General features: G+C 36.7%; 2 protein-coding genes and 2 long non-coding RNA genes across 4 annotated transcripts; all 4 read left to right on the top strand.

Annotated features, from left to right (window-relative positions):
- The first annotated feature begins 314 nt into the window (after nt 1-314).
- On the top strand, nt 315-2,792 carry LOC130014662 (uncharacterized). The gene is made up of 4 exons (XR_007632808.2): nt 315-473; nt 564-641; nt 1,390-1,470; nt 2,448-2,792. It is a non-coding gene; the product is annotated as an uncharacterized LOC130014662 (long non-coding RNA).
- A 4,368-nt stretch (nt 2,793-7,160) lies between these two features.
- Nucleotides 7,161-9,853, top strand: LOC126654960 (uncharacterized). Its single transcript, XR_007632807.2, has 4 exons — nt 7,161-7,540; nt 7,631-7,708; nt 8,451-8,531; nt 9,510-9,853. It is a non-coding gene; the product is annotated as an uncharacterized LOC126654960 (long non-coding RNA).
- Nucleotides 9,854-18,862: 9,009 nt separating this feature from the next.
- LOC126656747 (uncharacterized) lies at nt 18,863-24,111 on the top strand. The gene is made up of 8 exons (XM_050351350.2): nt 18,863-19,138; nt 19,207-19,347; nt 20,467-20,882; nt 20,970-22,105; nt 22,250-22,715; nt 22,853-23,132; nt 23,217-23,347; nt 23,463-24,111. Exons 1-8 carry the CDS (start codon nt 18,863-18,865, stop codon nt 24,109-24,111), a joined length of 3,495 nt encoding a protein of 1,164 aa, XP_050207307.2.
- Nucleotides 24,112-24,305: 194 nt separating this feature from the next.
- Nucleotides 24,306-26,120, top strand: LOC126656746 (uncharacterized). Its single transcript, XM_050351349.2, has 5 exons — nt 24,306-24,511; nt 24,589-24,721; nt 24,805-25,104; nt 25,190-25,294; nt 25,621-26,120. Exons 1-5 carry the CDS (start codon nt 24,306-24,308, stop codon nt 26,086-26,088), a joined length of 1,212 nt encoding a protein of 403 aa, XP_050207306.1. The 3' UTR covers nt 26,089-26,120.
- The last annotated feature ends 1,093 nt before the right edge of the window (nt 26,121-27,213 follow it).

The raw sequence follows: 27,213 nt of genomic DNA, 5'->3' as shown, positions 1-27,213 counted from the left end.
GAATTTGGACGAAAAAGTGAGAAAAGTGCAAGTTAGCTCAAAATTGGAATTTGAGCGTTTTTGGCCAAATTTTCCAAATTTAAATTATCGAAAAGTGAGATTATAAGATATAGGACCAATATTATTTATTTGGAGATAACTAATATGGAATTGATCGGACCTAACAGAATTACCGTTCGACGGACGAAAAAAGACAAATTTTAAGTTAGAAATCGAAGTGGTTTGAGTCAATTTCTTTAAGGACCAAAGAGTGACTTTTGCCATAAATATATAAGGATTTCAAATGGATATTCAATTCAGCAAAAACCATTTGATTCTCAGCTCCAAATCCCGTAGCTTTCCCTTCCTCCATGAAAGAATAAAAACCAAACTTCAAATCCTCATAACTTTCTCAATTTGGATCGGAATTGAGTGATTCTTGCGGCCACGGAACGAGGAAAGGATCCTATACTAGATTATAGATTCAATTTGAGGTAAGTTTGAGTAGTTATGGTTAGGGTTTCTGCTGAATTGATTCGATTTTGATTGTTAAGTTGAGGTTTTTGGATGATTGATGCTTATAGGTGTAATTAAGCTTCCATGGAGATGTTTTGATGGTGAATCGGAGTTTGAATCCTTTGAAAATGGATATTCGTGAATGGGTAATGATTTTCTGAAATTATAAAGTCTAAGAATGATTAATTGGATGATGAAATTGATAGTGTATTCGGCAATTTCATGCTTAGAATAGTGTTTAATGATTGATGTTTTTGTTGTGTTGTATATGGATGAAATTTCGGTATGCAATATTGATGATAGGCTTGGCCCTAGGCTAAGATTGAAATGATGATATTCATATGAGGTTTTGATATTTTGTTATGAACATCTAGGGCTGTTTTGTAGAGAATTTGGATTGATTAAGTTGAATATATGAAGTTGATGTAGTTGCAGAATATTGCACTGCAGAACAGCCCTGTTTTGAGACTTATATCTCGAGTTATATAACTCCAAATTAAGTTACGTTTGTTGGTACGGAAACTTAAAAGTGTCGTCTAAATATGTCTCAGTATAAGTTTCTGCTAGTTTGACCTCTAAGGTTCCCAAACAGAGCATAACATTTTGTAGCACGTAGCAGTTCTAAAATCTGGACAGCCCCACGTTGTTAACTTAAGGGCTAGTTTCCGACACCTTCGAGTGCTAGTATTAGTCCGAGACCTAAACAAAAGTTGTAGAGGACATTCGGAACATTAAGAATGTCAGTTTCGTTTATAGGTTGAACTATTTTACAATTAGCAAATATAGTCGACTACGGGGTCGATAATGTGACAAGTTATGTAACTTGTTTAAATCTCGAGTCTATGTGTTGTTGAGTTAGAATCTCACTCGAGATCCGTTTGATATATGTACTAGGTACGATAAGGCGATCTAATAGCGGACAAGGAGTTCAGGAAGCTTACGCTATAATAAGCAAAGATTTTGGATAAGCAAGTTGTGAGTATATTTTACTTACTCGCATTATCGTAATTAAATCTATGTTAATATACTATATGAATAGTACTTGAACGCATCGCAAATGTGTATTGTTTGGATTGTTTTCGATTGGATTGCTTGGATTAAATTGGTTTGGAATAGATTGTTTCGGATTGAATTGTTTGGATTGTTTGTATTGGCTTGATTTGATTGGATTGGTTTGTGTTGTTTGTATATGACTTATTTGTATTACTTTGTATATGGTTTGGATTAGAAATGTTATATTCCTTTATGGCTATTGGATAGTCATTTAATTTGGTAAATGATGCATTAAAGTGTTTGTTGTTGAAGTTGTTTTGAGATTTGATTTTGTGGCCAAATAGTTATTTAGTTGTACTGAAATGGTTTGAGATTTATGTTGGTGATATGCCACTCTGTAATGATGTATGTGAGAGGTGCTGAGTTGTGATATGCACCTGTGATTATGTGCTGAGATAGAGATATGCACATGGGAGAATATTTTGTTAGGTGTCAATGCGCATGACACCGGGCTAAGTCCTGAACGATGGTCGGTGAAGGGAGAAGGGCCGAGCCTGCTAATGAAGTAGAAGGGTTAGCCGTCAGGTGGTCTAGAAAGAGTTTGGCTAGGCTGTAAGCCAGTGTTGTGTTCCTGGTTACAGACCTAGGGTTTGGTGAATTATTACAGAGATGGATATCACAATTATTGATATGATGTTCATGTTATTATGACTTTTAATGATGTTGAGAATAATGTTGTTAATCATGTCACAACTAGAACCTTTGGTTTGTTGTGTATGTGAGGTAAAATGAAAATGAGTATGATTTAAGAATTAGAAATTTAACTAGTTTGTAATGGAGTAAAAGTATATGTATATGAAAGGATTGTGTTTGCATAAAACGTTTTAAAAACGCGATGCTATTTTGATAATAGGGTATGTAACGTATAACTCACTCAGTCTCGACTGACCCCCCAACAGTGTATGTTGCAGGTGTATGGTCTATGACACGACAGACTTCTACCCTTGTTCCAGAAGTCTTTATATGCAGGAAGAAGGAGTCAACCAATAGTGCTGCAGTAGGATCGAGTCCTAGCATATGTATGTTTGTTTGTCAAACAATTTTCGTGTATGATATAACTCTGATTATAAAAGTGTTTTGAGACTTCCGCTATAAAACTGTTTTCTTTGTTTTGAGAATGGGCTGTGTTAGGATGTGGGGCATTGCATGATAAGACCCAAGTTCCTATGGAACGCTTTGTGTTTTGAAACAGACGTTTGTACACGTCAAAGCTCAAGAAGTTTTTAATGAATTTGATTTGTTTATGGATGGGCATTTGAATTTTAGGAATGAATGTTTTGCGAAAAATTTATATGTGTTTTTAAAGGCTTGCTACGGGTTTTGGAACTACCATTTCCATTCCCTAGCGCCGGTCATGGCTCGTGATTTCAGGTCGTGACAAATTTGGTATCAGAGCAGTTAGTCCAGTTACTACTGCTAATATGGTTTGGGGCAGATTGATACTACTGCCAGTCAGTGATAAGTGTTTGTTTGTACCTAGGTTGATGTTGTCACTAGGTTAAGCTAGGAACTACTGCAGCTTTAGGATTCGAGTCATGTCTCCTTCTATATTCTTAGGTCTCATAGGTTCTCAGCCATCCCTTTTGGGATATAAGACTGCAATACACGTGTGCTTGTGGTCTAGAAGATTTGACATCATGCTTGAATAGCAAGAATGAAACAACGTACGAAGTTATTCGACAGTAGTACGAGGGCAATTCGTGGAAGAAGTACGAATACAAAGAAGCGAGGTGATGTGGGGAATTCTTACTGGTTACAGAGTTTAGTTTCTAGAAGAAACTTATAAAAACTAAATGGTATGGCCTGCTATGGTCATTCATTTAAATGATTTTAAAAGCATAATTGTGCCTAGACATGAGACGTCATTACCCTATACACACTTATGCAATTGTTTAAAAAGTGAATTTTAAACAAATTATTTTGAAAGGGTGTACACCGATGATTGAAATGTTTTGAACAGATTTGTTTTATTGTAAGTATACCTAGACTAGAACTCTGTAACGACAGTAAATATAAGAGATCAAGTAGTAAGCGATTCTCGAGAGGGCAACAGAAGCATATAAGAATCGAAGTTGGAGAATATGATTGGGACTACGAAGTACACAGCTAGTTGTAGTTAAGCGAACTACAACTTGTATAGGATCAAGATGTACATCCGAGCTACGACGAGCTACGAATGAGAACATCTTTCGGCGAAATGTCCAGGGCATCGTACCCTAAGACACTAGAAGCGTGAGAAGAAAGGATAAGACCTACTGATTGAGCTAAGGTTAAAGTGATAGGAATATACGATTCCTCACTAGCGACCAGTGTAACCTGAGTTAAGGAAAACTCAAGGTAAGAGTAAGGTACGCGATTCAAGGTATAGTAGATAATATGGATGAGATCAGTTTCGGGTGATGTTTGAAAGTTGACAGGGTATAGAGAAACCCTGATATCTTTCGATTAATCCGTTGGATCGGTTTAGTTTTGGAATATGGTATTCCTAGGATACGTATCTAGAGGTTAACCGTTGCGATTGTCGAACAGATAACCAGATAATGATTGTTTTTGGAAGCAACGATGGAAAACTTGCGTAAATTTTGGTAGTAAGCCAAAAGTGCAAATGAGGACAATATGAAGGATATAGTTTAATTAACCTAGGACTATGAATGTAAGATCCATATACGTATGTATGAGATCCAAAAATGTTTTGAAACAGTGGTTTCAATTTATGAAAACTCCGATAATTGGGCCTAATGACTGTGATGTCAGGACTGGAAGGTGCGGAACATACATCTAGAATACATGTATTTGATAGTCGAGCCCGAAAAGTATTAAGTATGGCCGACTAGAAGTTGAATATGAGAAATAAATGTTTTATTTTGATATGAAATGTTTTGAAAATGGAGCGAGAAGTTGATAGTCAGTTAATTAAAGATAGTAACGGCTATAGAGCCTGTGAAAGTAGTAGTCGTTTGAGCAGAGTAAGTCACCTCGAGAGTAAGAGGTGCAACGATGATCGTAGACAACGACATCGAAGTATGTGATTGGAAACATCGATACTAAGAAATGTGATCGATGTAAATGATGGGCATGATGATGTGAACTCGCAATATGCGAACACATAAGCCCTAAGAGGAACATAAATATAGCTTGATAACGCTTACGAAAGCGAACGACAAGGATAGCCGATGAGGCTAGTAAGCCATATATACATCCTTTGATGTAATGAAATAGAAGGGAGAGACTCAACAAAGAAGTTGAGCTACAACACGAAGGTGTTGTTGTGAAGGTCGAAATGAAAAGTGATTAGGAAGGATACCTAAAAGAAGTAAAAGCTTGAAGTAAGACGCCTATAGAAAGGAATTCAAGCATAAGGAAGTATAAGAACCAAAGATGGACAAAGGATATTAAGAGATCGACTGAGATAGTCGATATAAAGGAGGTCTAAACGACCTAAGTATATGAAGTAACACTCGATAAAGGTAATCGAGGAAAGTAAACGAGAGCGTTACTTAGAAAGTAACCAAAGGAGTCAACTTCTGTGTAGTTATAAGACACATATAAGTAAGGGAGATAGAGTTGGCACGAGCATAAGTCCAACTTAATAATGAATACGATGTCAGTAAGGATGTGATAGATGGATGTACGCACAACTAAGAGTGCAATCCGTCATTAAGGTCAAGAGAAATAACCTTCGACCTTATGTCAAGTGTAAGGATTGGAGATGTTGGAACTATTAAGAAATGTGGTAAGATAAGGATAAGGATATCTTTGGATACTGGTAAAGAATATTACCAATCCAATGAGATATATTGTGGAAAAAGACTCGATACATATCGAGTAATGCCAAGTAGGCATTCAACCTCATGAAGTTCGGGAAACCATGAAGTATGTGATTGGTAGTAAAGGAAAAGACATTCCTAACTACCATAAGAGATGAGTAAGGCTATTGGACAAAGAGCCGTATAAGTCTTAACTGTAAAGACAATAGTTAAGGAGTAAATGATCAGAGTGTCGCAGTGGAAGCGAAGGAGGAAAAGACAATCACATATATGAATAGATGTGATTGACACGAGAAAGAGTATATATGAATTGATGTGATTAGATGTGATGACGTATTGAGAAATAAGAACAAAAACGTCAAGGAAAAATGACGTTGGACATCGGTAAATTCGAAAGTCCGTAAAGAAGTAAAGGATTAAGACATAAGACAAGGAAAGACCCTAGTAAGGGATAAGAAAGTATGTGTTAAGTAATAAAGCATTACGAGATAAGGTATAAGGCAGAATAAGCCTCGAGATAAGGTAAAGGATTAACCTTATACTCGATAAGAAGGGATAAGTATATATGAGTACTTAAGGAAATTAAGAAGATGTTGAAAGTAGTTCGACTCTAAACGAAAGGCATAGATAAGGAGATAAGGTATGAAAATACCGAATGTGATTCAGATAAGGATTGTCTGAATGCTTAGTTCATAGACTCAAACGGCAGTCTATGCAAACAGATAAAGATAGTCCGAGGAAGTGACTTATGGGTCGATTTTCGATACCTTCGAATATCAATTTCAACTTGAAGTTCATATGGAAGTGATAGAAGGTATTGTGAACTATACGAATACTAATTTCGTATAGTGAGAAAACGCTTTTGAATGAGCAATTTGGACAGCTAAAGTGAGCTAGAAAGACAGCTTTTGGACCAAGTTTAAAAAAAAAAACTTGAAAACGTATGAGTCGAGTTTATGCCTAAAGCTAGTAGGCATAAATCAAAGTCGGTATCAAGGGTGATATGACCCTTATGGAGTTAAGGGGGGAATGATGAGTAAATATAGACGAATACGAATAATAAGGAAGCGAAAGGATACAAGCCTATTAAGGCTAAAAGTTAGTAAACGACGGGGTTAAAATTCCAATGTGACAATAGATGTTGTCATATCGTCACGAGAATCGAGTACGGACTAGCTAAGCGTGAACTAGGAAAGTTCATAAAGAGGTTGGTCATCTCTTTTATAACGAACATTGGATATCAATATACGAGTAAGTATCAAACGAAGGAACGTATGAAAGACTAACAATCTAGAAAGATGTTAGCAACTATTATAAGATGAAACGAAAGACGGGATAACAAAGATAATTATCCAAGATCACAAATAATGAAAGATAAAAGATACATCTAGGAAAAGTATAGTCCAACTTGGACATTAAAGCGTAACGTTATACCCAAGGGATGGACTACTATACCAGGTATTGAAGGGTGTAAGTAAAAAGTAGAAGACGATATGCATTAAGGATATGCATATAAGTTTGATTAGGAAAGTGGCAAGGGTTTGAATTCGAGGACGAATTCATTATAAGGTGGGGTGAATGTAATAACCCCAAAATTTTGAAGTAAGAAAATGATGTCACGGGTCATAAAGTTTCGTAAATTGGACAAAGTAGGTCGGGATGGACACCGACATAAGAATTTTTAAATTATATATGAGAATTAATATTTAAGAAAATAATATCGATTAATTGGATCTCGATATTCCTTAAGCAGAATTTGGACGAAAAAGTGAGAAAAGTGCAAGTTAGCTCAAAATTGGAATTTGAGCGTTTTTGGCCAAATTTTCCAAATTTAAATTATCGAAAAGTGAGATTATAAGATATAGGACCAATATTATTTATTTGGAGATAACTAATATGGAATTGATCGGACCTAACAGAATTACCGTTCGACGGACGAAAAAAGACAAATTTTAAGTTAGAAATCGAAGTGGTTTGAGTCAATTTCTTTAAGGACCAAAGAGTGACTTTTGCCATAAATATATAAGGATTTCAAATGGATATTCAATTCAGCAAAGACCATTTGATTCTCAGCTCCAAATCCCGTAGCTTTCCCTTCCTCCATGAAAGAATAAAAACCAAACTTCAAATCCTCATAACTTTCTCAATTTGGATCGGAATTGAGTGATTCTTGCGGCCACGGAACGAGGAAAGGATCCTATACTAGATTATAGATTCAATTTGAGGTAAGTTTGAGTAGTTATGGTTAGGGTTTCTGCTGAATTGATTCGATTTTGATTGTTAAGTTGAGGTTTTTGGATGATTGATGCTTATAGGTGTAATTAAGCTTCCATGGAGATGTTTTGATGGTGAATCGGAGTTTGAATCCTTTGGAAATGGAGATTCGTGAATGGGTAATGATTTTCTGAAATTATAAAGTCTAAGAATGATTAATTGGATGATGAAATTGATAGTGTATTCGGCAATTTCATGCTTAGAATAGTGTTTAATGATTGATGTTTTTGTTGTGTTGTATATGGATGAAATTTCGGTATGCAATATTGATGATAGGCTTGGCCCTAGGCTAAGATTGAAATGATGATATTCATATGAGGTTTTGATATTTTGTTATGAACATCTAGGGCTGTTTTGTAGAGAATTTGGATTGATTAAGTTGAATATATGAAGTTGATGTAGTTGCAGAATATTGCACTGCAGAACAGCCCTGTTTTGAGACTTATATCTCGAGTTATATAACTCCAAATTAAGTTACGTTTGTTGGTACGGAAACTTAAAAGTGTCGTCTAAATATGTCTCAGTATAAGTTTCTGCTAGTTTGACCTCTAAGGTTCCCAAACAGAGCATAACATTTTGTAGCACGTAGCAGTTCTAAAATCTGGACAGCCCCACGTTGTTAACTTAAGGGCTAGTTTCCGACACCTTCGAGTGCTAGTATTAGTCCGAAACAAAAGTTGTAGAGGACATTCGGAACATTAAGAATGTCAGTTTCGTTTATAGGTTGAACTATTTTACAATTAGCAAATATAGTCGACTACGGGGTCGATAATGTGACAAGTTATGTAACTTGTTTAAATCTCGAGTCTATGTGTTGTTGAGTTAGAATCTCACTCGAGATCCGTTTGATATATGTACTAGGTACGATAAGGCGATCTAATAGCGGACAAGGAGTTCAGGGAGCTTACGCTATAATAAGAAAAGATTTTGGATAAGCAAGTTGTGAGTATATTTTACTTACTCGCATTATCGTAATTAAATCTATGTTAATATACTATATGAATAGTACTTGAACGCATCGCAAATGTGTATTGTTTGGATTGTTTTCGATTGGATTGCTTGGATTAAATTGGTTTGGAATAGATTGTTTCGGATTGAATTGTTTGGATTGTTTGTATTGGCTTGATTTGATTGGATTGGTTTGTGTTGTTTGTATATGACTTATTTGTATTACTTTGTATATGGTTTGGATTAGAAATGTTATATTCCTTTATGGCTATTGGATAGTCATTTAATTTGGTAAATGATGCATTAAAGTGTTTGTTGTTGAAGTCGTTTTGAGATTTGATTTTGTGGCCAAATGGTTATTTAGTTGTACTGAAATGGTTTGAGATTTATGTTGGTGATATGCCACTCTGTAATGATGTATGTGAGAGGTGCTGAGTTGTGATATGCACCTGTGATTATGTGCTGAGATAGAGATATGCACATGGGAGAATATTTTGTTAGGTGTCAATGCGCATGACACCGGGCTAAGTCCTGAACGATGGTCGGTGAAGGGAGAAGGGCCGAGCCTGCTAATGAAGTAGAAGGGTTAGCCGTCAGGTGGTCTAGAAAGATTTTGGCTAGGCTGTAAGCCAGTGTTGTGTTCCTGGTTACAGACCTAGGGTTTGGTGAATTATTACAGAGATGGATATCACAATTATTGATATGATGTTCATGTTATTATGAGTTTTAATGATGTTGAGAATAATGTTGTTAATCATGTCACAACTAGAACCTTTGGTTTGTTGTGTATGTGAGGTAAAATGAAAATGAGTATGATTTAAGAATTAGAAATTTAACTAGTTTGTAATGGAGTAAAAATATATGTATATGAAAGGATTGTGTTTGCATAAAACGTTTTAAATACGCGATGCTATTTTGATAATAGGGTATGTAACGTATAACTCACTCAGTCTCGACTGACCCCCCCAACAGTGTATGTTGCAGGTGTATGGTCTATGACACGACAGACTTCTACCCTTGTTCCAGAAGTCTTTATATGCAGGAAGAAGGAGTCAACCAATAGTGCTGCAGTAGGATCGAGTCCTAGCATATGTATGTTTGTTTGTCAAACGATTTTCGTGTATGATATAACTCTGATTATAAAAGTGTTTTGAGACTTCCGCTATAAAACTGTTTTCTTTGTTTTGAGAATGGGCTGTGTTAGGATGTGGGGCATTGCATGATAAGACCCAAGTACCTATGGAACGCTTTGTGTTTTGAAACAGACGTTTGTACACGTCAAAGCTCAAGAAGTTTTAATGAATTTGATTTGTTTATGGATGGGCATTTGAATTTTAGGAATGAATGTTTTGCGAAAAATTTATATGTGTTTTTAAAGACTTGCTACGGGTTTTGGAACTACCATTTCCATTCCCTAGCGCCGGTCATGGCTCGTGATTTCAGGTCGTGACATTATGAGTACGAAAGGAGATAAATCCTTACAGATTTATCACATGCGCGTGCTGTGAGATGGCTGGTGTTGTTTGGTTAGTTAGGCTTGGACGATTTTATTGTTTTTAATTTCTTAACATTACTCTGTTGTAACATTTTATTTTCTGTCAACTAAATTCCCTGATTTTTTCCAGTATGTTCGAGATTGAAAAATGTTATATTTGATCATGTATTAATAAATAAAACATTTAAATATTGTTTAATCGTTACTGTTTTAATTATTATTTTCTTAGATACACTATTGTCTTCTTCATATTACAATACAAGCTTTCGGAAACCTATATGAAACAGTAGTCGCCACATATTTTGAGAACTGTTTTATGAGTTCTTGAGCAATAATAAAAAGTGTAACAAATTGATTAACACAGTGTAATGTTCGTCGGAGATAATGCCTGTTTTATCCTATGGACGACGTGGTGGTATGAATGCTTGAAACCAAGAGAATGAGACGAGAAAAGTCTTAAAAACGACCTAATTGGCAACTCAGTAATGTTATAATCTGTTTATAACAACTTATTATAGTCCATAAGAATGATTTGCCACATCACGTTCCGTTTTGTCCAATAAATTCAAATTGAACAATCACTATGGATTTTTGTATGTACACATATGGAAAATATTTATTAACTTTAAAAAACTTGATGGCTCACTTCTAAAAAAAGTAAACAACTTGATGGTTCATATTGTTTAGTTTTTATATGTGTAGGGTTGTAAATGAACCAAACTACTCGCGAGCAGCTCGGTGTTCGGCTTGATAAGAACTCAATTCGTGTTCGTTCGTATTTTAAACAAATCGAGCTCGAGATAGATTTTTTGTTTGTTAATATAAACGAGTCAAATATGAACATAGTGCTGTTCGGCTCATTTACGTCCACGAACAACTCGATTAGTAGCTCGTGAACGAGTTCGAATAAGAGTGTGTGAATGAGCTCGTATATAATTTGCGAACAAGCTTGTTTAGATACTCGATTAGGTGTTCGCTAACTAGCTCATATTTAAATTAATTTATATAATTATTTTAAATAATCCGAAAATTATATAGAGTAAACAAAACTATGTATTTTCGATATATTCTATCAAAACTAAGTAGTTTTGTTTCGATAAATTTAATAAATAATATATTTTTTTGATAATTGGAGAGGGGGAGCGCTTGTAGAAGAATTTGATCCCACGACCTAACAGTTTGTTGTTCAGGGCTTATACTATTTGAATTATAGCTCATTGGTAAAAACTACGTAATTTTAATATAAGAGAACTCATAACCTTAAAAATAAAAATGATATGCTAAAATATAAAAGTTTAGAAGTAAAACAAGTAAACCTAAATCGAATAAAACATGATATAATGAATTTTTAGTTATTATTTTTTATAATTTATTCAGCTCGTATTCATGTTCGTTCGTTTATATTTTATAGTGTTCATGTTCAGTTCAATGTTCAGTCCGTGTTCGTTTGTTTAGCCGCTAAATGAACGGGCTCGTTTGGTACTTATCCAACTCGTTCTTTTTGTTCGTGAACGAGCTCGTTTAGTACTTATCGAACTCGTTCGCGATCTTGTTTGTTTAGAGGTTAAACGAACGAATACGAGCCGAACACGAATTGGACATAAACACTATAAAATTTAAACGAATCGAACATGAACACGTGAACCGAACATGAACACCTTATTAACTAGCCGAATATGAATACTCCAAAACTCGGCTCAACTCGGTTCATTTACACCCCTATTTATGTGTCTCAATCTTTCTTGTAAATGTAGCAGTAGTAGTAAAAATAAAGGCAAAATATATTTTTCTAACAATATCATATATTTAAAAAACAAATAGTTTGATCCTACGAATAAAATCATACTATCAATTGATTCAATTGGTGAATATAACATATAAGTTTCTTTGTTGAATATTATTTTATAATAAATTAATCACAATTAAAAGAGAGTGAAAAAATTAAGAAAAAACAAGATGATTTTTTTTTAAATATTTATATTATTTATTTATGATTTTCGTATCAATACACTGATACTATTTTTATTATTTATTTAAATATTAAATTAATTAACTATAAAAATCAATTAAAATACTTGAATTATGTTATTATTTTTATCATCTTTTTTCAAAAATATAGGGACTTTTGAATAACTTTTTCCTAAAAATTATCTCTATATATATATAACTGGCGAGTTTTTTTTTTCACTTATTTATACTGCATGCAACGCTAGACCATATTGTTTTTTTTCTAGGTTAATCTCATTTACATAACTGGTTGTCAATACAGTAATATTTTTTCAGATTGTCTTTTTTGATATTTATTTGGATAAGAAATCTTATCCTTTTTGTACCTACACCATGTAATTGGTTGAAATTATTTAATCTAATCCATTTATACCTTGCAATTAGTTTTGTCTATAAATTCACGGCTTTTATTCTATGATCACATTTGTCATGTTGTCTATGGATTGTTCTCTCGGCTTTGAAATTATATTGTTGGCTAAATGTATAATACATCCATTTTCATGTATTTTAAATGATAAGTTTTTCTTAAATAAGACCGGAACCGCCTCGAAAATTTATTGAAATTCCTCACTTAAAGCAGAGAGAAGTTGTGGTTATAAAGAAAAAAAAAATATAAATCGGAGCAATGAAAATTCTCTCAAGACATAAATAATACATAAGTTCAATAAGACCTCTAAATAAAAATACAAAAAAAGTATAAAGCAAATTATAAAAAAAAAATCACTGAGAAGATATAAATTATTTTTTATAGCCGCCTTTTTAATATGACTTTTCTAATAAATTGATGTCATCATCTTTTTATAATTTTTTTCTATCCGACCTGATTAAAAGAAAATGATCCACACATTAATAACACATCTAAAATACATATATTCATCAAAAAGAAATTTCAAAAGACATATTGCTAGAATTATCATTAATGGAAAATATGTATGGCTTGCCTTTTCTAATAAAACCATACTATAAGTTCATGGCTTTTAGTCCATCACATTTGTCAAGATCTATCTTTAGATTTTCCTCTGCATTGAAATTATGTTGTTGGCTAAAGGTACAATACATGAAAATAATAAGTTTATTGGAATTTCTTTAAAAAAAAAATATTTTTATTGGAATTATCATTAACGGGACATATGTTTTTTTCTGGGTTAATCTTATTTACATGTATATTAAATAATAATACGTTTCTTCTAAAACAAAAACTACAAGACTTATTGGAATTTCTCACTTATGGTGATAAAAAAGAATGATTATACAACGCAACGGTTGCGTCACGTCATTCGTGCAACAAACCAATGAGGCGTTAGTCATATGCAAATGTTTAATGATAATAAATAAATAATAAATAAAAATTCTCTATTGCAAATGATTATTGGCTTGTTGTAAAAATAACGTGGCACATTCGTTGTGTGGGATAAACACTCGACAAAAAAATGAAAGGGACTGCAAATAGAGGCAATGAACATGTTCTCAAGATATATATAACAAATAAGCAATAATAGAAAGATCCCTATGTAAACACAAGAAACTAAAGAAAAAAATTATAAAGAAACTATTCATTTAAAGGACATAATTTATTTCTTACGACTGCCTGTCCAATATGAATTTTGATAAATAATGTCATCTTTTGCTTTATCTATTTTTTTTCGATTCGATCTGATTAAAAAAGAATGACCCACACCAATAATAACACAATTAAGGGACAAATTATCAGAGTTATCATTCATAAGCACATATATTTTTTTTTAACTGGGGTAGAAGGAGATAAAAAATACAGAGGAGATAAAACATAAAAAAAAGCCCTACTGAAAATTGAAGCGCTTAACACTGAAAAATTACAAAAATTGTTTAACTTCTTTTGCCCAATGATGGTTTTGATGATCATCCTTGTTACTGTTGTCGCTGAGCTCCCACCTGTCAAGATCAACAAGTTAGAAGGATTCGAGCCGGTGTTGGCTCGAACACCCTCCGATGTCTAAGTCATTCTTTGATGGAGTTTTAGTGAGAATAATAAGAAGTGAATCTGAATATTACCTAGCTTAGGCCTCTCTATATATATGTCGTAGTCTTTGTGTTGTAGTGTAATTGTTCCTCATTGATATCAGTTATCTCTTTGTTGAGATTTGCCTCTATCCCTGATTTCAAGGGATCTCGGTGTTATCTTGACTTATCAGATGTTAATGCAGTTATGGCTGCATACTGGGCAGAGACGAAGCTAGGGTAGGGCCAGGCTGTGCCTGGGCCCTACCTCAAGCTTCTATAAAAAAAATATTTTTAAAATATCTTAATTGATTTATTAATTTTGTAAGGCTTAATAATAAAAAAATCTTCCATTTAATTTTTTTTTCATTTCGACGTTACAATTTTATCCAAATTACTCGAATTCGGACATTTGGTTTTCAATTTCACCCTAAAAAGTTAAATCATTCACTTGAAAAAAATATCAGTTTGATCCTTTATTTTTAGCATAATATTTAAAAAATTCTAAATATTTTAAAAAGAAAAAAAATCCCCTTCTCCATAAATTCAAATAATAATAAAATTTTATTTCAATATTATAATATAAAAAAGAATCACCGCTACACTTCTTCGACCACTCCGTGTTTTTTCCGACTCTGACATATGCTTAAAATAATTAATATTTTCTAATTAAAGGATCTAATTGGTAACTTTTTTTAAGTGAAAACGAGTCAATTTAATTTTTTAGGATGGAATTGAAACTAAAGGTGCGAATTTAAGTGAATTGGACAAAAATACAACGTAGGGGTGAAACTAAAAAAGGGATTAAAAATTCTGAATTTTATTTATGATTAAGCCATTTTATAAATATACCTTAGCTTAAATTTATAAAAATGCACTTTAAATGTATATTTTTCATGTCATAATATTTTAATTTATTTCAATTAAATTGTGCCCTACCTCAAATTACGGTCTAGCTTCGTCACTGATACTGGGTCAGGGACTTAGTCAGGTTGGTCTCTGGGTTTATGACCAGAGTCATTATTGTGAGTCTTGTGTGCTGTTCTGATCCTTTAATCATGCTTGTTCTTATAGTTTCTTATCAGGCGTGGTTCTTGACCCATCTGTTTCTGAAACGAGCCTCACTGGTTCTGGGCCGGGCTCGTCGTGACAGCCTTCATTGTGAGACTTTAATTATTTCTTCAATGCACTACCCCCACTCTATCACGAGGCCGTGATGAAAAGTATCCATGATTTCCAGGATCACCTGGTCGGACTGGCTAGAGATCTTTAGCTATTGCGTCTCCTACTCACCCGGGATACCTCTTTCGCCTGCTTATCCTTCGCTCCCTTGTGATTGAAACTGGAAGCTTACATTGATGGATAATTGTGAAGAGGAGCTGACTTGGAACCTCTTTTTAGACGGAGCCTCCAGTGAACAAGGAGTAGGAGCAGGCATAGTTCTACTGGGACCAAACAAAATTAACATCTGATAAGTTAAGATAACACCGAGATCCCTTGAAATCAGGGGTAGAGGCAAATCTCAACAAAATGATAACCGAGATCAATGAGGAAGGAGGTTAACCGTTGCGATCGTCAAACGAAGACGTTTAGTAAGGCAATGATATCTTTGAATTGAAGGGAACTTTCATGATAATCGTCTTAGGAATACCATATTCCAAAAGTTAACTGATCCAACGGTTCAATCCAAAAATATTATTGCCTTACTAACCTTGATGGTCTCCATTACCACACTTTAGACTTGTTCCTAATCATATTTCTTCCATTTACCTTGATCTACAAATCGGCCGATAAGTTCTATCCTCTTCTTTCACACTCTTCATACCTTAGGGTATAATACCCTGTACATCTTGTCTAAAGGATGTTTCCTCCTAGCATATCGTTACTTGAATACATATCGTTATTCGAACACACGCAGTATCTAGTCTAACCATTACTATCTTTGTATTCTCTGAATACAAATCTTAAAATCCCGTCCTCGTGCACTTGCATCCTTCCTTCTTGTATCCCTTGCAACTTAGTCACAAGTATCCTACTTTCGTTACCAAGTTCTGGTCTATCGTTAGCCAATCATCTTAACCGAATTGTAATAGATCACGTACTCGTCTATCATATCTTAACGCAAAAGTGGAACGTATACACATGCACATCTCATCATATAATCGTACTCAAACACATAAACAGTTTAAATCTAACGCAACATATAATATGTATTCTCGTACACATATAATCACCCATCAAAATATATACATATACAAACTCACATCTTAAAGAAGGAAGCTGATACTTTCGAAACCAACAAAAACATATCGAAGACATGACTCAAAACCTATGTGCTGCAGTAGTTCCTAGGTAGACTCACACACAAAAGCAGTGGTATCCTGGATAAACTGCTTTGATACCAACTTTATAATGACAAAAAATCGAGGGCCGCGACCAGAGCTAGGGAATGAGAGTGGTTGCTCCGGAACCCGTAGCAAGTCTAAAGTCGATTATAAAACTTTTCGTAAAACCGACCACACAATCATACATAAAACGTTTTCAGAGAACTTCTTTAAACAATCAATTGAAAACGTTGAAACCATATTCTGAAAATCGTTGCACCATAACTTAGAAACCAGGGTCTTACAAAATGATACTACATGCCTGACATTGCCATGTTTCAACTCAAACAAAATCTTCATATAGACCCGTTCAAATCACCTTGAACGGCCAAACAAACAACAGTTATAAGACGTAATCAAAACTTTATTTCAATAAACCATTTATCAAATTATATAAACATATAACTATTTACTACAAAACTAGGTCTACTACTGACGACTACTGTATAGCGAGGAACAAAGCTTTCCTTGAATGCTTTCAACTGAGACTTCCAGAATATAAAATGGAAGCTCGACCACGTAGCACCAAAGCAATCCTGAAATAAAAACACTGTAGGGAGGTCAGTCGAGATTGAGTGAGTTCGTATTTACAAAGGTATTATAAACATAAATTGCACAGACAAAACACAAACTAATACCCAATTCGAAAACACACCAAAGCAACCGACAATCCGATCTGATCGAAACCCTAATCTTAAACTTATACCATTTTCTATCCGTATAATATTCGTATTATATCCATCTCATGTCGTATCAAATTGATCAATCCATATGGTGCGGCCCCGCGATAGTTCAACCGAGTTAACTGATACCATGTGATATAGTACCGAGATAGTTCCACCGAGTTAACTCATGTCACTTCTCATACCCAATGTGTGAGTCCCGAGATAGTTCAACCGAGTTAACTCACTAGATACACTCGAGATAGTTCCACCGAGTTAATCTCGTATCTACCATTCACAATCCTTCTTTCCATTTTGCAAATACATACTATGAACTCATATCAAACATTACAAAATATAACCATCTAGACTCTTTATAACACCGGTGATCACATAGTCCTATCGACGTCCAATATGTAGCTCGTTTCTTTGGATCGCTAAATCAAATATCACATTTTACAAACAACTACTATATAACAAATATTGTAGCATAACCATATCGTATGTAATGCATTTAAGTTAATCAAACTAGCAACACATCAATAAACTTATAAATACAATACGCAAAGTAAATAGCAAACTCACGACTTGCTATCCCAAAATAAACAGACAAGGCAACTTCGTTATGCTCATTAAGCTCCGGGTCCGGCGGTAGTTTCCCCGTCGAATCTAAGCAAAATTCGAAAATGCAATTAAAACGAATTCTATTCTAGCCTCAAAATATAATGCGTATAAATTAAATTATATCACGCCGTACTCACCTCGATATAAAATCGATAACCTTTAAATAAACAATTTTGTTTGTTAAATAACATTATTCAAAATGTTATTTAATTAGTTATCCAAATTAGCTAAAATAAATTAATTATCGAGCTAATACGATAATTAATTTGTTAACTCACTTTTCCCCTTATTTTAATTAATCTCAACTCATAATATTATTCGAATAACCGATAAAATATCGTGCTAGCAAAATTGCTAGTTAAACTACAATTTTCAAAACTGGTTAACTAGTCAACTTTGAACTAATAAAACGTCCCCTTAAAACAGTCCAAACATAAATTAAATTCAACAAACTTATACTCCTCAACTCTGTCTACTACTTCCGTTTAGATTTGGACTTCATTCGATATGCATAGGGGGTCGAAAAACGCACCCAAACTGCCTTCCATGAGCAATTTGGGACTGGTTCAAAAACTGCAATCTGCTCAAGTGAGCAGACCATGTTCTGCTCGCCTGAACAGATTGGTTTTGCTCATCGGATAAAAACTGACACCGTCAGGACCCAAACCGACATGCTAAGTACCGATCCGATAAAAATCTGATTGATAATATCATAAAATAACCACCAAATCCTAGCTCAAACTCACACTACTAGAAAACAGCTTATTAGCGACGGAAATTAGCGACGGACTAAATTTCCGTCGCTAATAAGTAAAATTGGCGACGGACACAGCGACAGACGCATAATCCGTCGCCAATACGGTAAATATTGTGGCGGGTAAGCTCCCGCCACCTTAGCGACGGCGGTATCCGTCGCTATTCCGTCACTAATGTGGCGGGAACATGGCGGGAGTTTATGGCGCCTCAATTTGGTCCAAATTTGGCGACGGACTTACAAATCCGTCGCTAAAGTTGGACCAAATTGAAACGCACCGTTTCAATTAAAAGGTTGGCGACGGTTTAATACATCCGTCGCTAAATTTTGGCGACGGATGTATACATCCGTCGCTAAGCGTATAAGTGAAACGGTGCGTTTTAATTAGGTTTAACATTAGCGACGGAATTTATCCGTCGCTAATGTTAAACCTAATTAAAACGCTGCTTTCTTCTCTTCTCCTCCATTTTCTGGTTTTTTTTTCCCCTCTCTGCCGTTCACCAGACGCTGCCGCCTCTCTCCGCCATCGCCTCTCTCCTCCTCCTTCACCACACGCTGCCGCCTCTCTCCGCCATCGCCTCTCTCCTCCTCCTTCCTATTTTCTGCCATCTCCTTCACCACACTCTGCCGCCATCCCCTCCTACACCACCACACTGCCGCCATCGTCCTTCACCACCGCGCTGCCGCCATCGCCTGAGGTAGGTATTTTTTTTTTCAATTTTTTTTATTACATTATATAGATGTTAATTAATTAAATGCAAAACAGTCCGGATCCCGCTGCCCACTGCCGCCGCTGCCCCCACTGCCGCCGCTGCCCCCACTGCCGCCGCTGCCCCCACTGCCGCCGCTGCCCCCACTGCCGCCGCTGTCCGTGCTGCCGCCGCTGCCCCGCTCGCTGCCATATTTGGTTAGTTTTGGTTTATTAATTAGATTAAATAAAGTTGTTTAAATTAATTGTTATTTAATCAAATGTTAGGTTAAATTAAGTTAAATTAGATTATGAACTATGAACTATGTAATTTGTATATGAACTATGTAATTTGTATTAGTAATTTTGAATTAGTTAATTAATAATAATTTGCTTATAAATATTGTTTAAGTGTGTTAATTAGTTGATTAAATTAGGTTATTGAATTATTGTACTAATCTAGGGTAATTAGTTTAATTAATATAGTATGTTTTTATTCTAAAAAAAATATAGTATGTTTTTAATTAATTTGAGATAAATTTGGTTAATTAGTTTAATTTAGGTTAATTAGTGTAATTAAAGTTATAAATGTAATTTTCGATGTAATTGGATTGCGTTGTTGGATATTGCTATGTGATTTGCTTGCAGGACTTCCCTGAAAAATGGGTGATGCTCATTTTTAGGGGAAGTGCTGCCGAATTTTTATTAGAATTTTTTTATCAATACATATTTTTATTTAATTAATATGATAGGTTTGCCCTCGATAGACGCGCACTGTGGTTCCTACTGATCCAGCTGTTTCACCTTTTCTTTGCGGTTCTGCCCTTCAACAAGTAGGTTTTATATCGCTTACTTTTATTTATTTTATTTGAAATATATTTTATTTACAACATTCAACCTAAATTGAACTCGATTTTATTCCCACCGAATAAAATCGTAAACCTAGCCGTAGAGTTCCCGTCCCGTGTGTTCAAGAGATTGAACGACACGGGATTGTACAGTTTGTACAGTTCGCAAAACTGGTCCTCCCGTAACTCGATCACGAAAACCATATATGTCTAGTGGCGGTAGAAAAATATTCGGTTGTTTTCCAGCGTTTGTTCTCCGGGTGGATGTATAGTATATGTTTTGTAACGCTTATTCCTCGCGGAATATATAATTAGCGTTACACCACATATGCTAAATATCGCACTGAAGGAGAACGACGCCGGAAGGCTGCCGAATATTTTCTCCGTTGCTAGGCATATATCGTGGCCGAGTTAAGGGGCGCCAGTTTTGCGAATGGGATAGGTCCATACCTTTAAAGCAGTCAATTACATTGACTTTGCTATTTCCGAGCGAAAACCCCTCCTAATTATCCGTGCTACAGAAATGGAATCAGACCGAAGTTGGATGTATAGGCGGCTCCAGGGCGGGTTGCTATACCCAGGCTTTACAGAGCGCGTGCAGGAGTTTGTTAATTTCGCTTTACGCCATCCCACGTGCATGAGTGGGCCCGAGATTAAATGCCCTTGTCCTAGGACAAGATGTAAAAATACGAGTTATCGAGACGTCGAAACGGTGAAACTACACATTCTGCAGAAAGGGTTTGTGGCAGATTATCAAGTGTGGGTTTTTCATGGGGAGGGAAATGTTTTAAATCCCCGTCCCGTTGCACAGCTACCGGAGTATGACGTTGACATGGAAAATGAGGGGGGAGACGACTTCAGCTCTGTTCAGAGAATGGTTATCGATGCTGCCGGGCCAGAAGTAGTGTTCACGGAGGAGGAACCGAATAACGAAGCTAAACATTTTTATGATATGATGCGTGCGGCCGAAGAACCTGTATGCCCCGGTAATAGCAAACACTCTCCATTGTCTGCGGCTGTTAAAATGTTGGACATCAAATGTCGTCATAGTGGGTCAGTAGCTTTAGTAGATGATGTGACCGAATTTATACAAGAGCTGCTCCCAGATGAGAACAAGATGCCAAAGAACTTTGCCGAAATAAAGAAGATGGTTAGAGGTCTTGGGTTGCCGGTCGAAGTTATCGATTGTTGTTTGCGCAACTGCATGATTTATTGGGGGTCAGACGCGGATTTAACGCGATGCAAAATATGCGATCACGAAAGGTGGAAACCGCCCCCTAAAGGAAATTCTGTAAAAAGACGAGTTAACGTCCCTTATAGGAAAATGTTTTATTTTCCTATAACTCCGAGACTGCAGAGATTGTACGCTTCTACAGCTACCGCCAAGCATATGACGTGGCACGCAGAACACGAAATGGTTGATGGAAAGATGTGTCACCCGTCAGACTCCCCGGCATGGAAACATTTTAGCGAATTGCATACAGAGTTTGCGGAAGAAGTTCGAAATATCAGACTAGGCCTGTGTACTGATGGGTTTCAACCATTCGGGGCCTTCGGGCAGAATTATTCATCATGGCCAGTAATTTTGACACCCTATAATCTTCCCCCAGGGATGTGTATGAAAGATGAGTTCATGTTTTTAACTGTTATTGTCCCTGGGCCTCGAAATCCTAAACACCAAATGGATATTTTCCTGCAGCCGTTGATAGCTGAGCTGAACCAACTGTGGGAATTTGGAGTGCAGACATTCGACGTTCACAGGCGACAAAATTTCCAAATGAAAGCGGCACTTATGTGGACGATTAATGATTTCCCCGCTTATTCTATGTTATCTGGCTGGAGCACATCTGGAAGACTGGCTTGCCCACACTGCATGGAAGATACGAAAGCTTTCACGCTTAAAGGGAGTAGGAAACAGTCGTGGTTTGATTGCCACAGAAAGTTCTTGCCTCGTGGTCACATGTACCGTCGTAATACTACTGATTTCCGAAAAGGAAAAAGCGTAAATAAAGAATTCGGACAGCCAAAAACCGGAGAAGAATTGTTGGCAGAGGTGGACCGTTTGGGGTTTATGAAGGCATATGAAATTGGGGCTGAGACAAATAATGCGGCGAAATCGACAGATTATGGTTGGAATAAAAAAAGCATCTTCTGGGATTTGCCGTATTGGAAAACGAATCTCATTCGTCACAATCTCGATGTCATGCACATTGAGAAAAACGTATTTGATAACATTTTCAATACTGTACTAAATGTTCCCGGAAAAACAAAAGACCATGCAAAATCTAGAGAAGAGTTGAATGACATATGTGATCGGCCTGCGTTAGCAAAAGATCCGGTTACTGGGAGATTTCCTAAGGCGATGTATGCTTTGGAAAGGGACGCAAAAAAGGCTTTACTTGAGTGGATTAAGTTGATAAAGTTTCCAGATGGTTACGCGTCCAACTTGTCCAGATGTGTCGATACAATCGGTTTGAAAATGCATGGAATGAAAAGTCACGACTGCCACATTTTTATGCAAAGACTCCTGCCAATCGCGTTCCGTGAGCTATTACCAAAGGAAGTGTGGGAGCCTTTAACAGAGCTGAGTATCTTCTTTCGTGAGTTAACCTCCACGTCTCTAACAGAGAAAGATCTTGATCGTATGAGACTAGAAATCCCAAAGATATTGTGCAAGCTGGAGCGTATTTTTCCGCCCAGCTTTTTTGACTCCATGGAACATCTTCCCGTACATCTACCGTATGAAGCTATGATGGCAGGTCCAGTTCAGTATCGCTGGATGTATCCATTTGAAAGGTAATATTACTGACGTTTATCAATTATGTGTATCAGTTTCTGCACATATAATGTTTACTAACTGTCTCATGTCGAATCAGATACTTAAGAAAACTGAAAAAAAAAGTCGGCAATAAAGGGAGAGTGGAAGGAAGCATCAGTAGCGGATACTTAAATGAAGAAACCGCAAAATTTGCAGCTTATTACTTTTCAGAAGGTGACCCAATGATGCCTGAGCGGCTGCAAAGGAATGAAGTTTGTGACATTGAAGTCGACGACGATGTTGACAGACTATCTATTTTCAAGCCGCACGGGCAATCAGTGGGTGCTTGCCGCAAGAGATATCTTGAAGAAGCTGAGTTTGTTGCTGCCCGGACATATGTTCTGTTGAATTGTTCAGAAATTGAAAATTACAGAGAGTAAGCTTTAATACAGCTGTCAATGTAATTAACAATAATGATTCAGGTTGCAATTAATGTTTTCTTCTTAACTAAAGGGTTTTCGAGAGCGAGTTGCGTAGAGGAACCCCCGAAATCAGCACCTCGCAAATTGAAGCGAAGTTCGAGAGTGACTTTGCCTACTGGTTCCAACAATATGTAAGTATTTTACAAATTATATTTCGATTCTTTCAATAAAAAGTCTCGATTAATAATACACTTTTACGCTACAGGTGCAAGATCCAGCTGTCTGTACCAATCCCTTCATTCTTAGTCTCGCTAAAGGACCTCTTAGATCAGTCAGAACATTTAAGGGGTATCGTGTAAACGGATACAAGTTTCAGACTCAAGCTTATGGGGAGGAACAACTTACGATGAATAGTGGAGTCTGCGTGAAGGGAACTCAATATGTCGATAGTGAAAATGACTTTTATGGAGTTCTGACTGACATAATTGAGTTAGAGTATCCGGCGCTTCCAATGAAGACGACTGTCTTATTTAAATGCGAGTGGTTTGACCCAGTTCATAATTCCGGCACAATTAGTAACAAAAAATATAACATGGTGGATATTAATAACAGAAAGAGATACAATAAGTATGAACCATTCATCTTAGCTGAACAGGCCGACCAAGTTCATTACCTGCCATATCCAAGTAAAAGAAGGGATAAATTAAATTGGTGGGCAGTTTGCAGAATAAAGGCACGATCAGAACTCGACATGCCCGAGGGGATTATCTCGGCCTTTCAAGATGAGATAGAAGAAAATCCTCTCGTTGTTGCAACGGACGAAAATCCGACATGTTTGGCTGATCAAAATGGAGAAGCTGATGAAGATGCGTTGTTCGTGCCTCCTGAAGAAGAAACAGAATTAGATGAGTTCATCGCATCCTCATCAGACGAAGATGAAAGTGAAGAACTTTAGTTGTGTACAATAGATTTTATGTATTACATTGTTTCTTAATTATAATTATGTTTCTTAATTATATTATTCAAGTGTACCTTTTGAATTTGAATTCATATTAATTATTAGTTATATGTTTCACGTATGGCTGTATAATTGTACTGTTATATTATGTTGTCTGGTTGTGGACAATTAAGCTTGACATGTTTACAGGTATGAGGGGAAGAGGCTCAGGCAGAGGTTCTGGCCGGGGATCAGGCCGAGGACGTGGACAGGGAGACCCTACCGAGCCCGATGCAGAGGCGCAGCAGCAGGCGCAGGCTGAAGGACCTGTTCAGCCTCTTCAGCAGCGCGAGCCTGGCGAGCCACAAGCTATTCTGGACGACCAGGGTAGGGCGTTGGTTCGCCCGGACCGTAGCAGGTTTGAGAATAAATTTTTTAATTTGTAATATGTAATTAATATGTGTTGAAAATAACATTACGCTTATTACATCGCAGGACATTGTTGCTGGACTCTGGGCCTGTTTCTAGGGCTATACGAGACATTTTCAGACAATGCTGGTTCGAGACTGGATCAGCATGGCGGTTTCTGACAGCGGACCAGAGGGAGTTCTATTTTCAAGAATTTCAGGTAATTAAATTTTCAGTTTCAGATATTTAAGTTGTGCTTTCTGTGGAAATGCTAACTCACGGCTCATGTTATTACTTTTGCAGAAAAAGTTCTGGTGGGATACGTCGGCCTACAGCGAGGAGCTCATCAGACAGGTCTTCATGACCCACGCAGCCACTCGGTATAAAGACAATATCCATAAAATGAAGAAGTTGAAAGCTAAGCACACATCTGTGAACCAGGAAATCTGGGAGTCCTGGAATGCTTTCTGGGACACAGAGAAAGAGAAGAAAAAGTCAGAGATAGCCCGGGCAAACCGGATGAGCGAGCCGGCAGGCGCTGGTTCTGGACCTGTCCGCCATACCGGGGGATCTCGCTCCGCTATCAAGCTTATGGATGTGATGGTTTGTCTCTAAATTCAGTAATTAAATAACTTAATAACGTATTTGGTTTTATTGTAATACAAATGAAATTGTATTTTTCTGATAGACTAAGGAGCTCGGCCGGGAGCCGACTGCGACGGAGCTGTACAGTCGCCTTCACTCAACGAAGGCTGACAAGAGGCCGGTCGACAAGCGGGCCCAAGACATGACTGTAAGTCTTTATCACATTTGAAAGTTTATAAGTTGTGTAAATGTTTAAGTGTTGAAAACATTATATACTTGTTAAATATATTAGGTTTAAATGTGAAATTATATAGGTTGTATGGACTTAACGTTTTTGTAATTAGATTGAAAGTATTTGGTGGCTCTGTTATATATTGTATTTACTTGCAGGACTTCCCTGAAAAATGGGTGATGCTGATATTATAGCGGAAATGCTGCTGAAATTTTGTTAGAAATTAGGATTATCTAATTTTATATACTTTTTTATTTGTTATAAAACTAAATTGATATGTTTGATTTGTAACTGTTTTGTAGGATGCCATCGCTCAGAGGCTCGCTGCCGCGACACAGTCGCAGACCGGAGAGGGTAGCTCTGCGAGTCCAGGGGAGGTGAACGAGACCCAGCTGTTTCTAGACATTGAGGGCGTCAACAAGAAGCACCGGGTGTACGGCCTAGGTTCGGCGAGCAGCAGATATGCAGGCCCGAGCAGTAGGACACAGCGAGGCAGCTCTTCCAGGACGTCCCAGCAGACAGAAGAGGACATCGATCGCCGTGTTCAGGCCGGCATTCAAGAGGGTCTGCGTGAGGTTGAGCAGAGGCTAGCAGAGAAGCAGAGACAGGAGCTGGCGGAGCAGCTGGCAGCTGCGCGGCGTGAGCAGCAGGAGAGCATGGCCCAGCTTATCCGTGAGGAGATCGCGAGGTTGATGCCTACACTCCCTTCAGAGCATCGACCACAGTTCCCCCCTCCCCCGCCAGACGGCGGCGACACTACAGATTTGTAGTCTTATTTTCCGAACAAATTGCGGGTTTTAACTTTCGGATGTTTATGTATACTTTAATATTACTTATATATATATATTCAGTATTTGTTTCAATTTATTGTGATTTATAAACGCATTAATGTCACTGTATTTAAAAGGTGTAAAACAACAGGAATAAACGGAAAAATCGGCTGCAAAACGTAAAATTCTGCCAAAATCAGTAAAATTGGCGACGGATGGATAACAAGTAGCGACGGATTATCCGTCGCTAACTTGTACCATTTCTGTCTCAGAAATGACATAATTAGCGACGGATTGTGATCCGTCGCTAATATATTACAGTTAGCGACGGATAATCCGTCGCCGAATGTGGCATTTCTGAGACAGAAATGGCACAAGTTAGCGACGGATAATCCGTCGCTACTTGTTATCCATCCGTCGCTATTTTGTCTCAAAATCAGTCTCAACCGGTTGACAAATAGCGACGGCCGTGGAAAAATTAGCGACGGATTGTCCGTCGCAAATTTTGCCACGGAATTGGAAAATGGTCGCAAAACTTTTTTGCGACCATTTCTGTTGCGACGGACTAAGTCCGTCGCAGTTCCGTCGCTAACCTGTGTTAGCGACGGAATATGGGCCATTAGCGACGGATTTGTCCGTCGCTAATTGGCTGTTTTCCAGTAGTGTCAGCTCATAACCACATACCAAAAAAAAAATTATAACAAACTTAACCATCAATAAATAAACCAAATCAGAAACAAATTTCGACTTCGGAAATTATACCTTAAGCTAAGATTTCTTAGCTTCCAAACCGAGCCAAAATTTGAGGAATTGATTGTCAGAATTGAAAGATATGAGCTCCGCCATATCAATTGCTCAAGGAAACTAAAAAAAACATAAACTTTAATGAAGAAATGATGGTTATGCCTATGGTGTATAGAAGAGAGAGTTAGAGTTTTGCTTTGAATTTGATGAATCAAATGGAGAATATGATATAAAGGGGGTATTTATGGGCATATGTTAGTGGGCTAAAGGGACATGCAAGTCCTTATCAAAAATACAAATCAATCCAAAGTTTACACTTTTCATTCAATTAACTCCAATTTGATTTCGTAATTAAACGAAGTTTTGACGATAATTTCTTTA

This window comes from Mercurialis annua, linkage group LG7 (genome assembly GCF_937616625.2).
Source record: "Mercurialis annua linkage group LG7, ddMerAnnu1.2, whole genome shotgun sequence".
Taxonomy (NCBI): domain Eukaryota; kingdom Viridiplantae; phylum Streptophyta; class Magnoliopsida; order Malpighiales; family Euphorbiaceae; genus Mercurialis; species Mercurialis annua.
The sequence above is the reverse complement of the archived record's forward strand: the minus strand, read 5'-3'. Positions and strand labels throughout refer to the sequence as shown.

Bases quoted from the DNA above. Each gene is read 5' to 3' on its own strand.
- LOC126656747 (XM_050351350.2), top strand. From the start codon at position 18,863: ATGTTAAACCTAATTAAAACGCTGCTTTCTTCTCTTCTCCTCCATTTT. The intron at 22,716-22,852 runs GTATGAAGCTAT...ATGTCGAATCAG, and splicing joins CATCTTCCCGTACATCTACC to ATACTTAAGAAAACTGAAAA. The intron at 23,348-23,462 runs GTAAGTATTTTA...CTTCATTCTTAG, and splicing joins CCTACTGGTTCCAACAATAT to TCTCGCTAAAGGACCTCTTA.
- LOC126656746 (XM_050351349.2), top strand. From the start codon at position 24,306: ATGAGGGGAAGAGGCTCAGGCAGAGGTTCTGGCCGGGGATCAGGCCGA. The intron at 24,722-24,804 runs GTAATTAAATTT...TTACTTTTGCAG, and splicing joins TCTATTTTCAAGAATTTCAG to AAAAAGTTCTGGTGGGATAC. The intron at 25,105-25,189 runs GTTTGTCTCTAA...TTTTTCTGATAG, and splicing joins TCAAGCTTATGGATGTGATG to ACTAAGGAGCTCGGCCGGGA.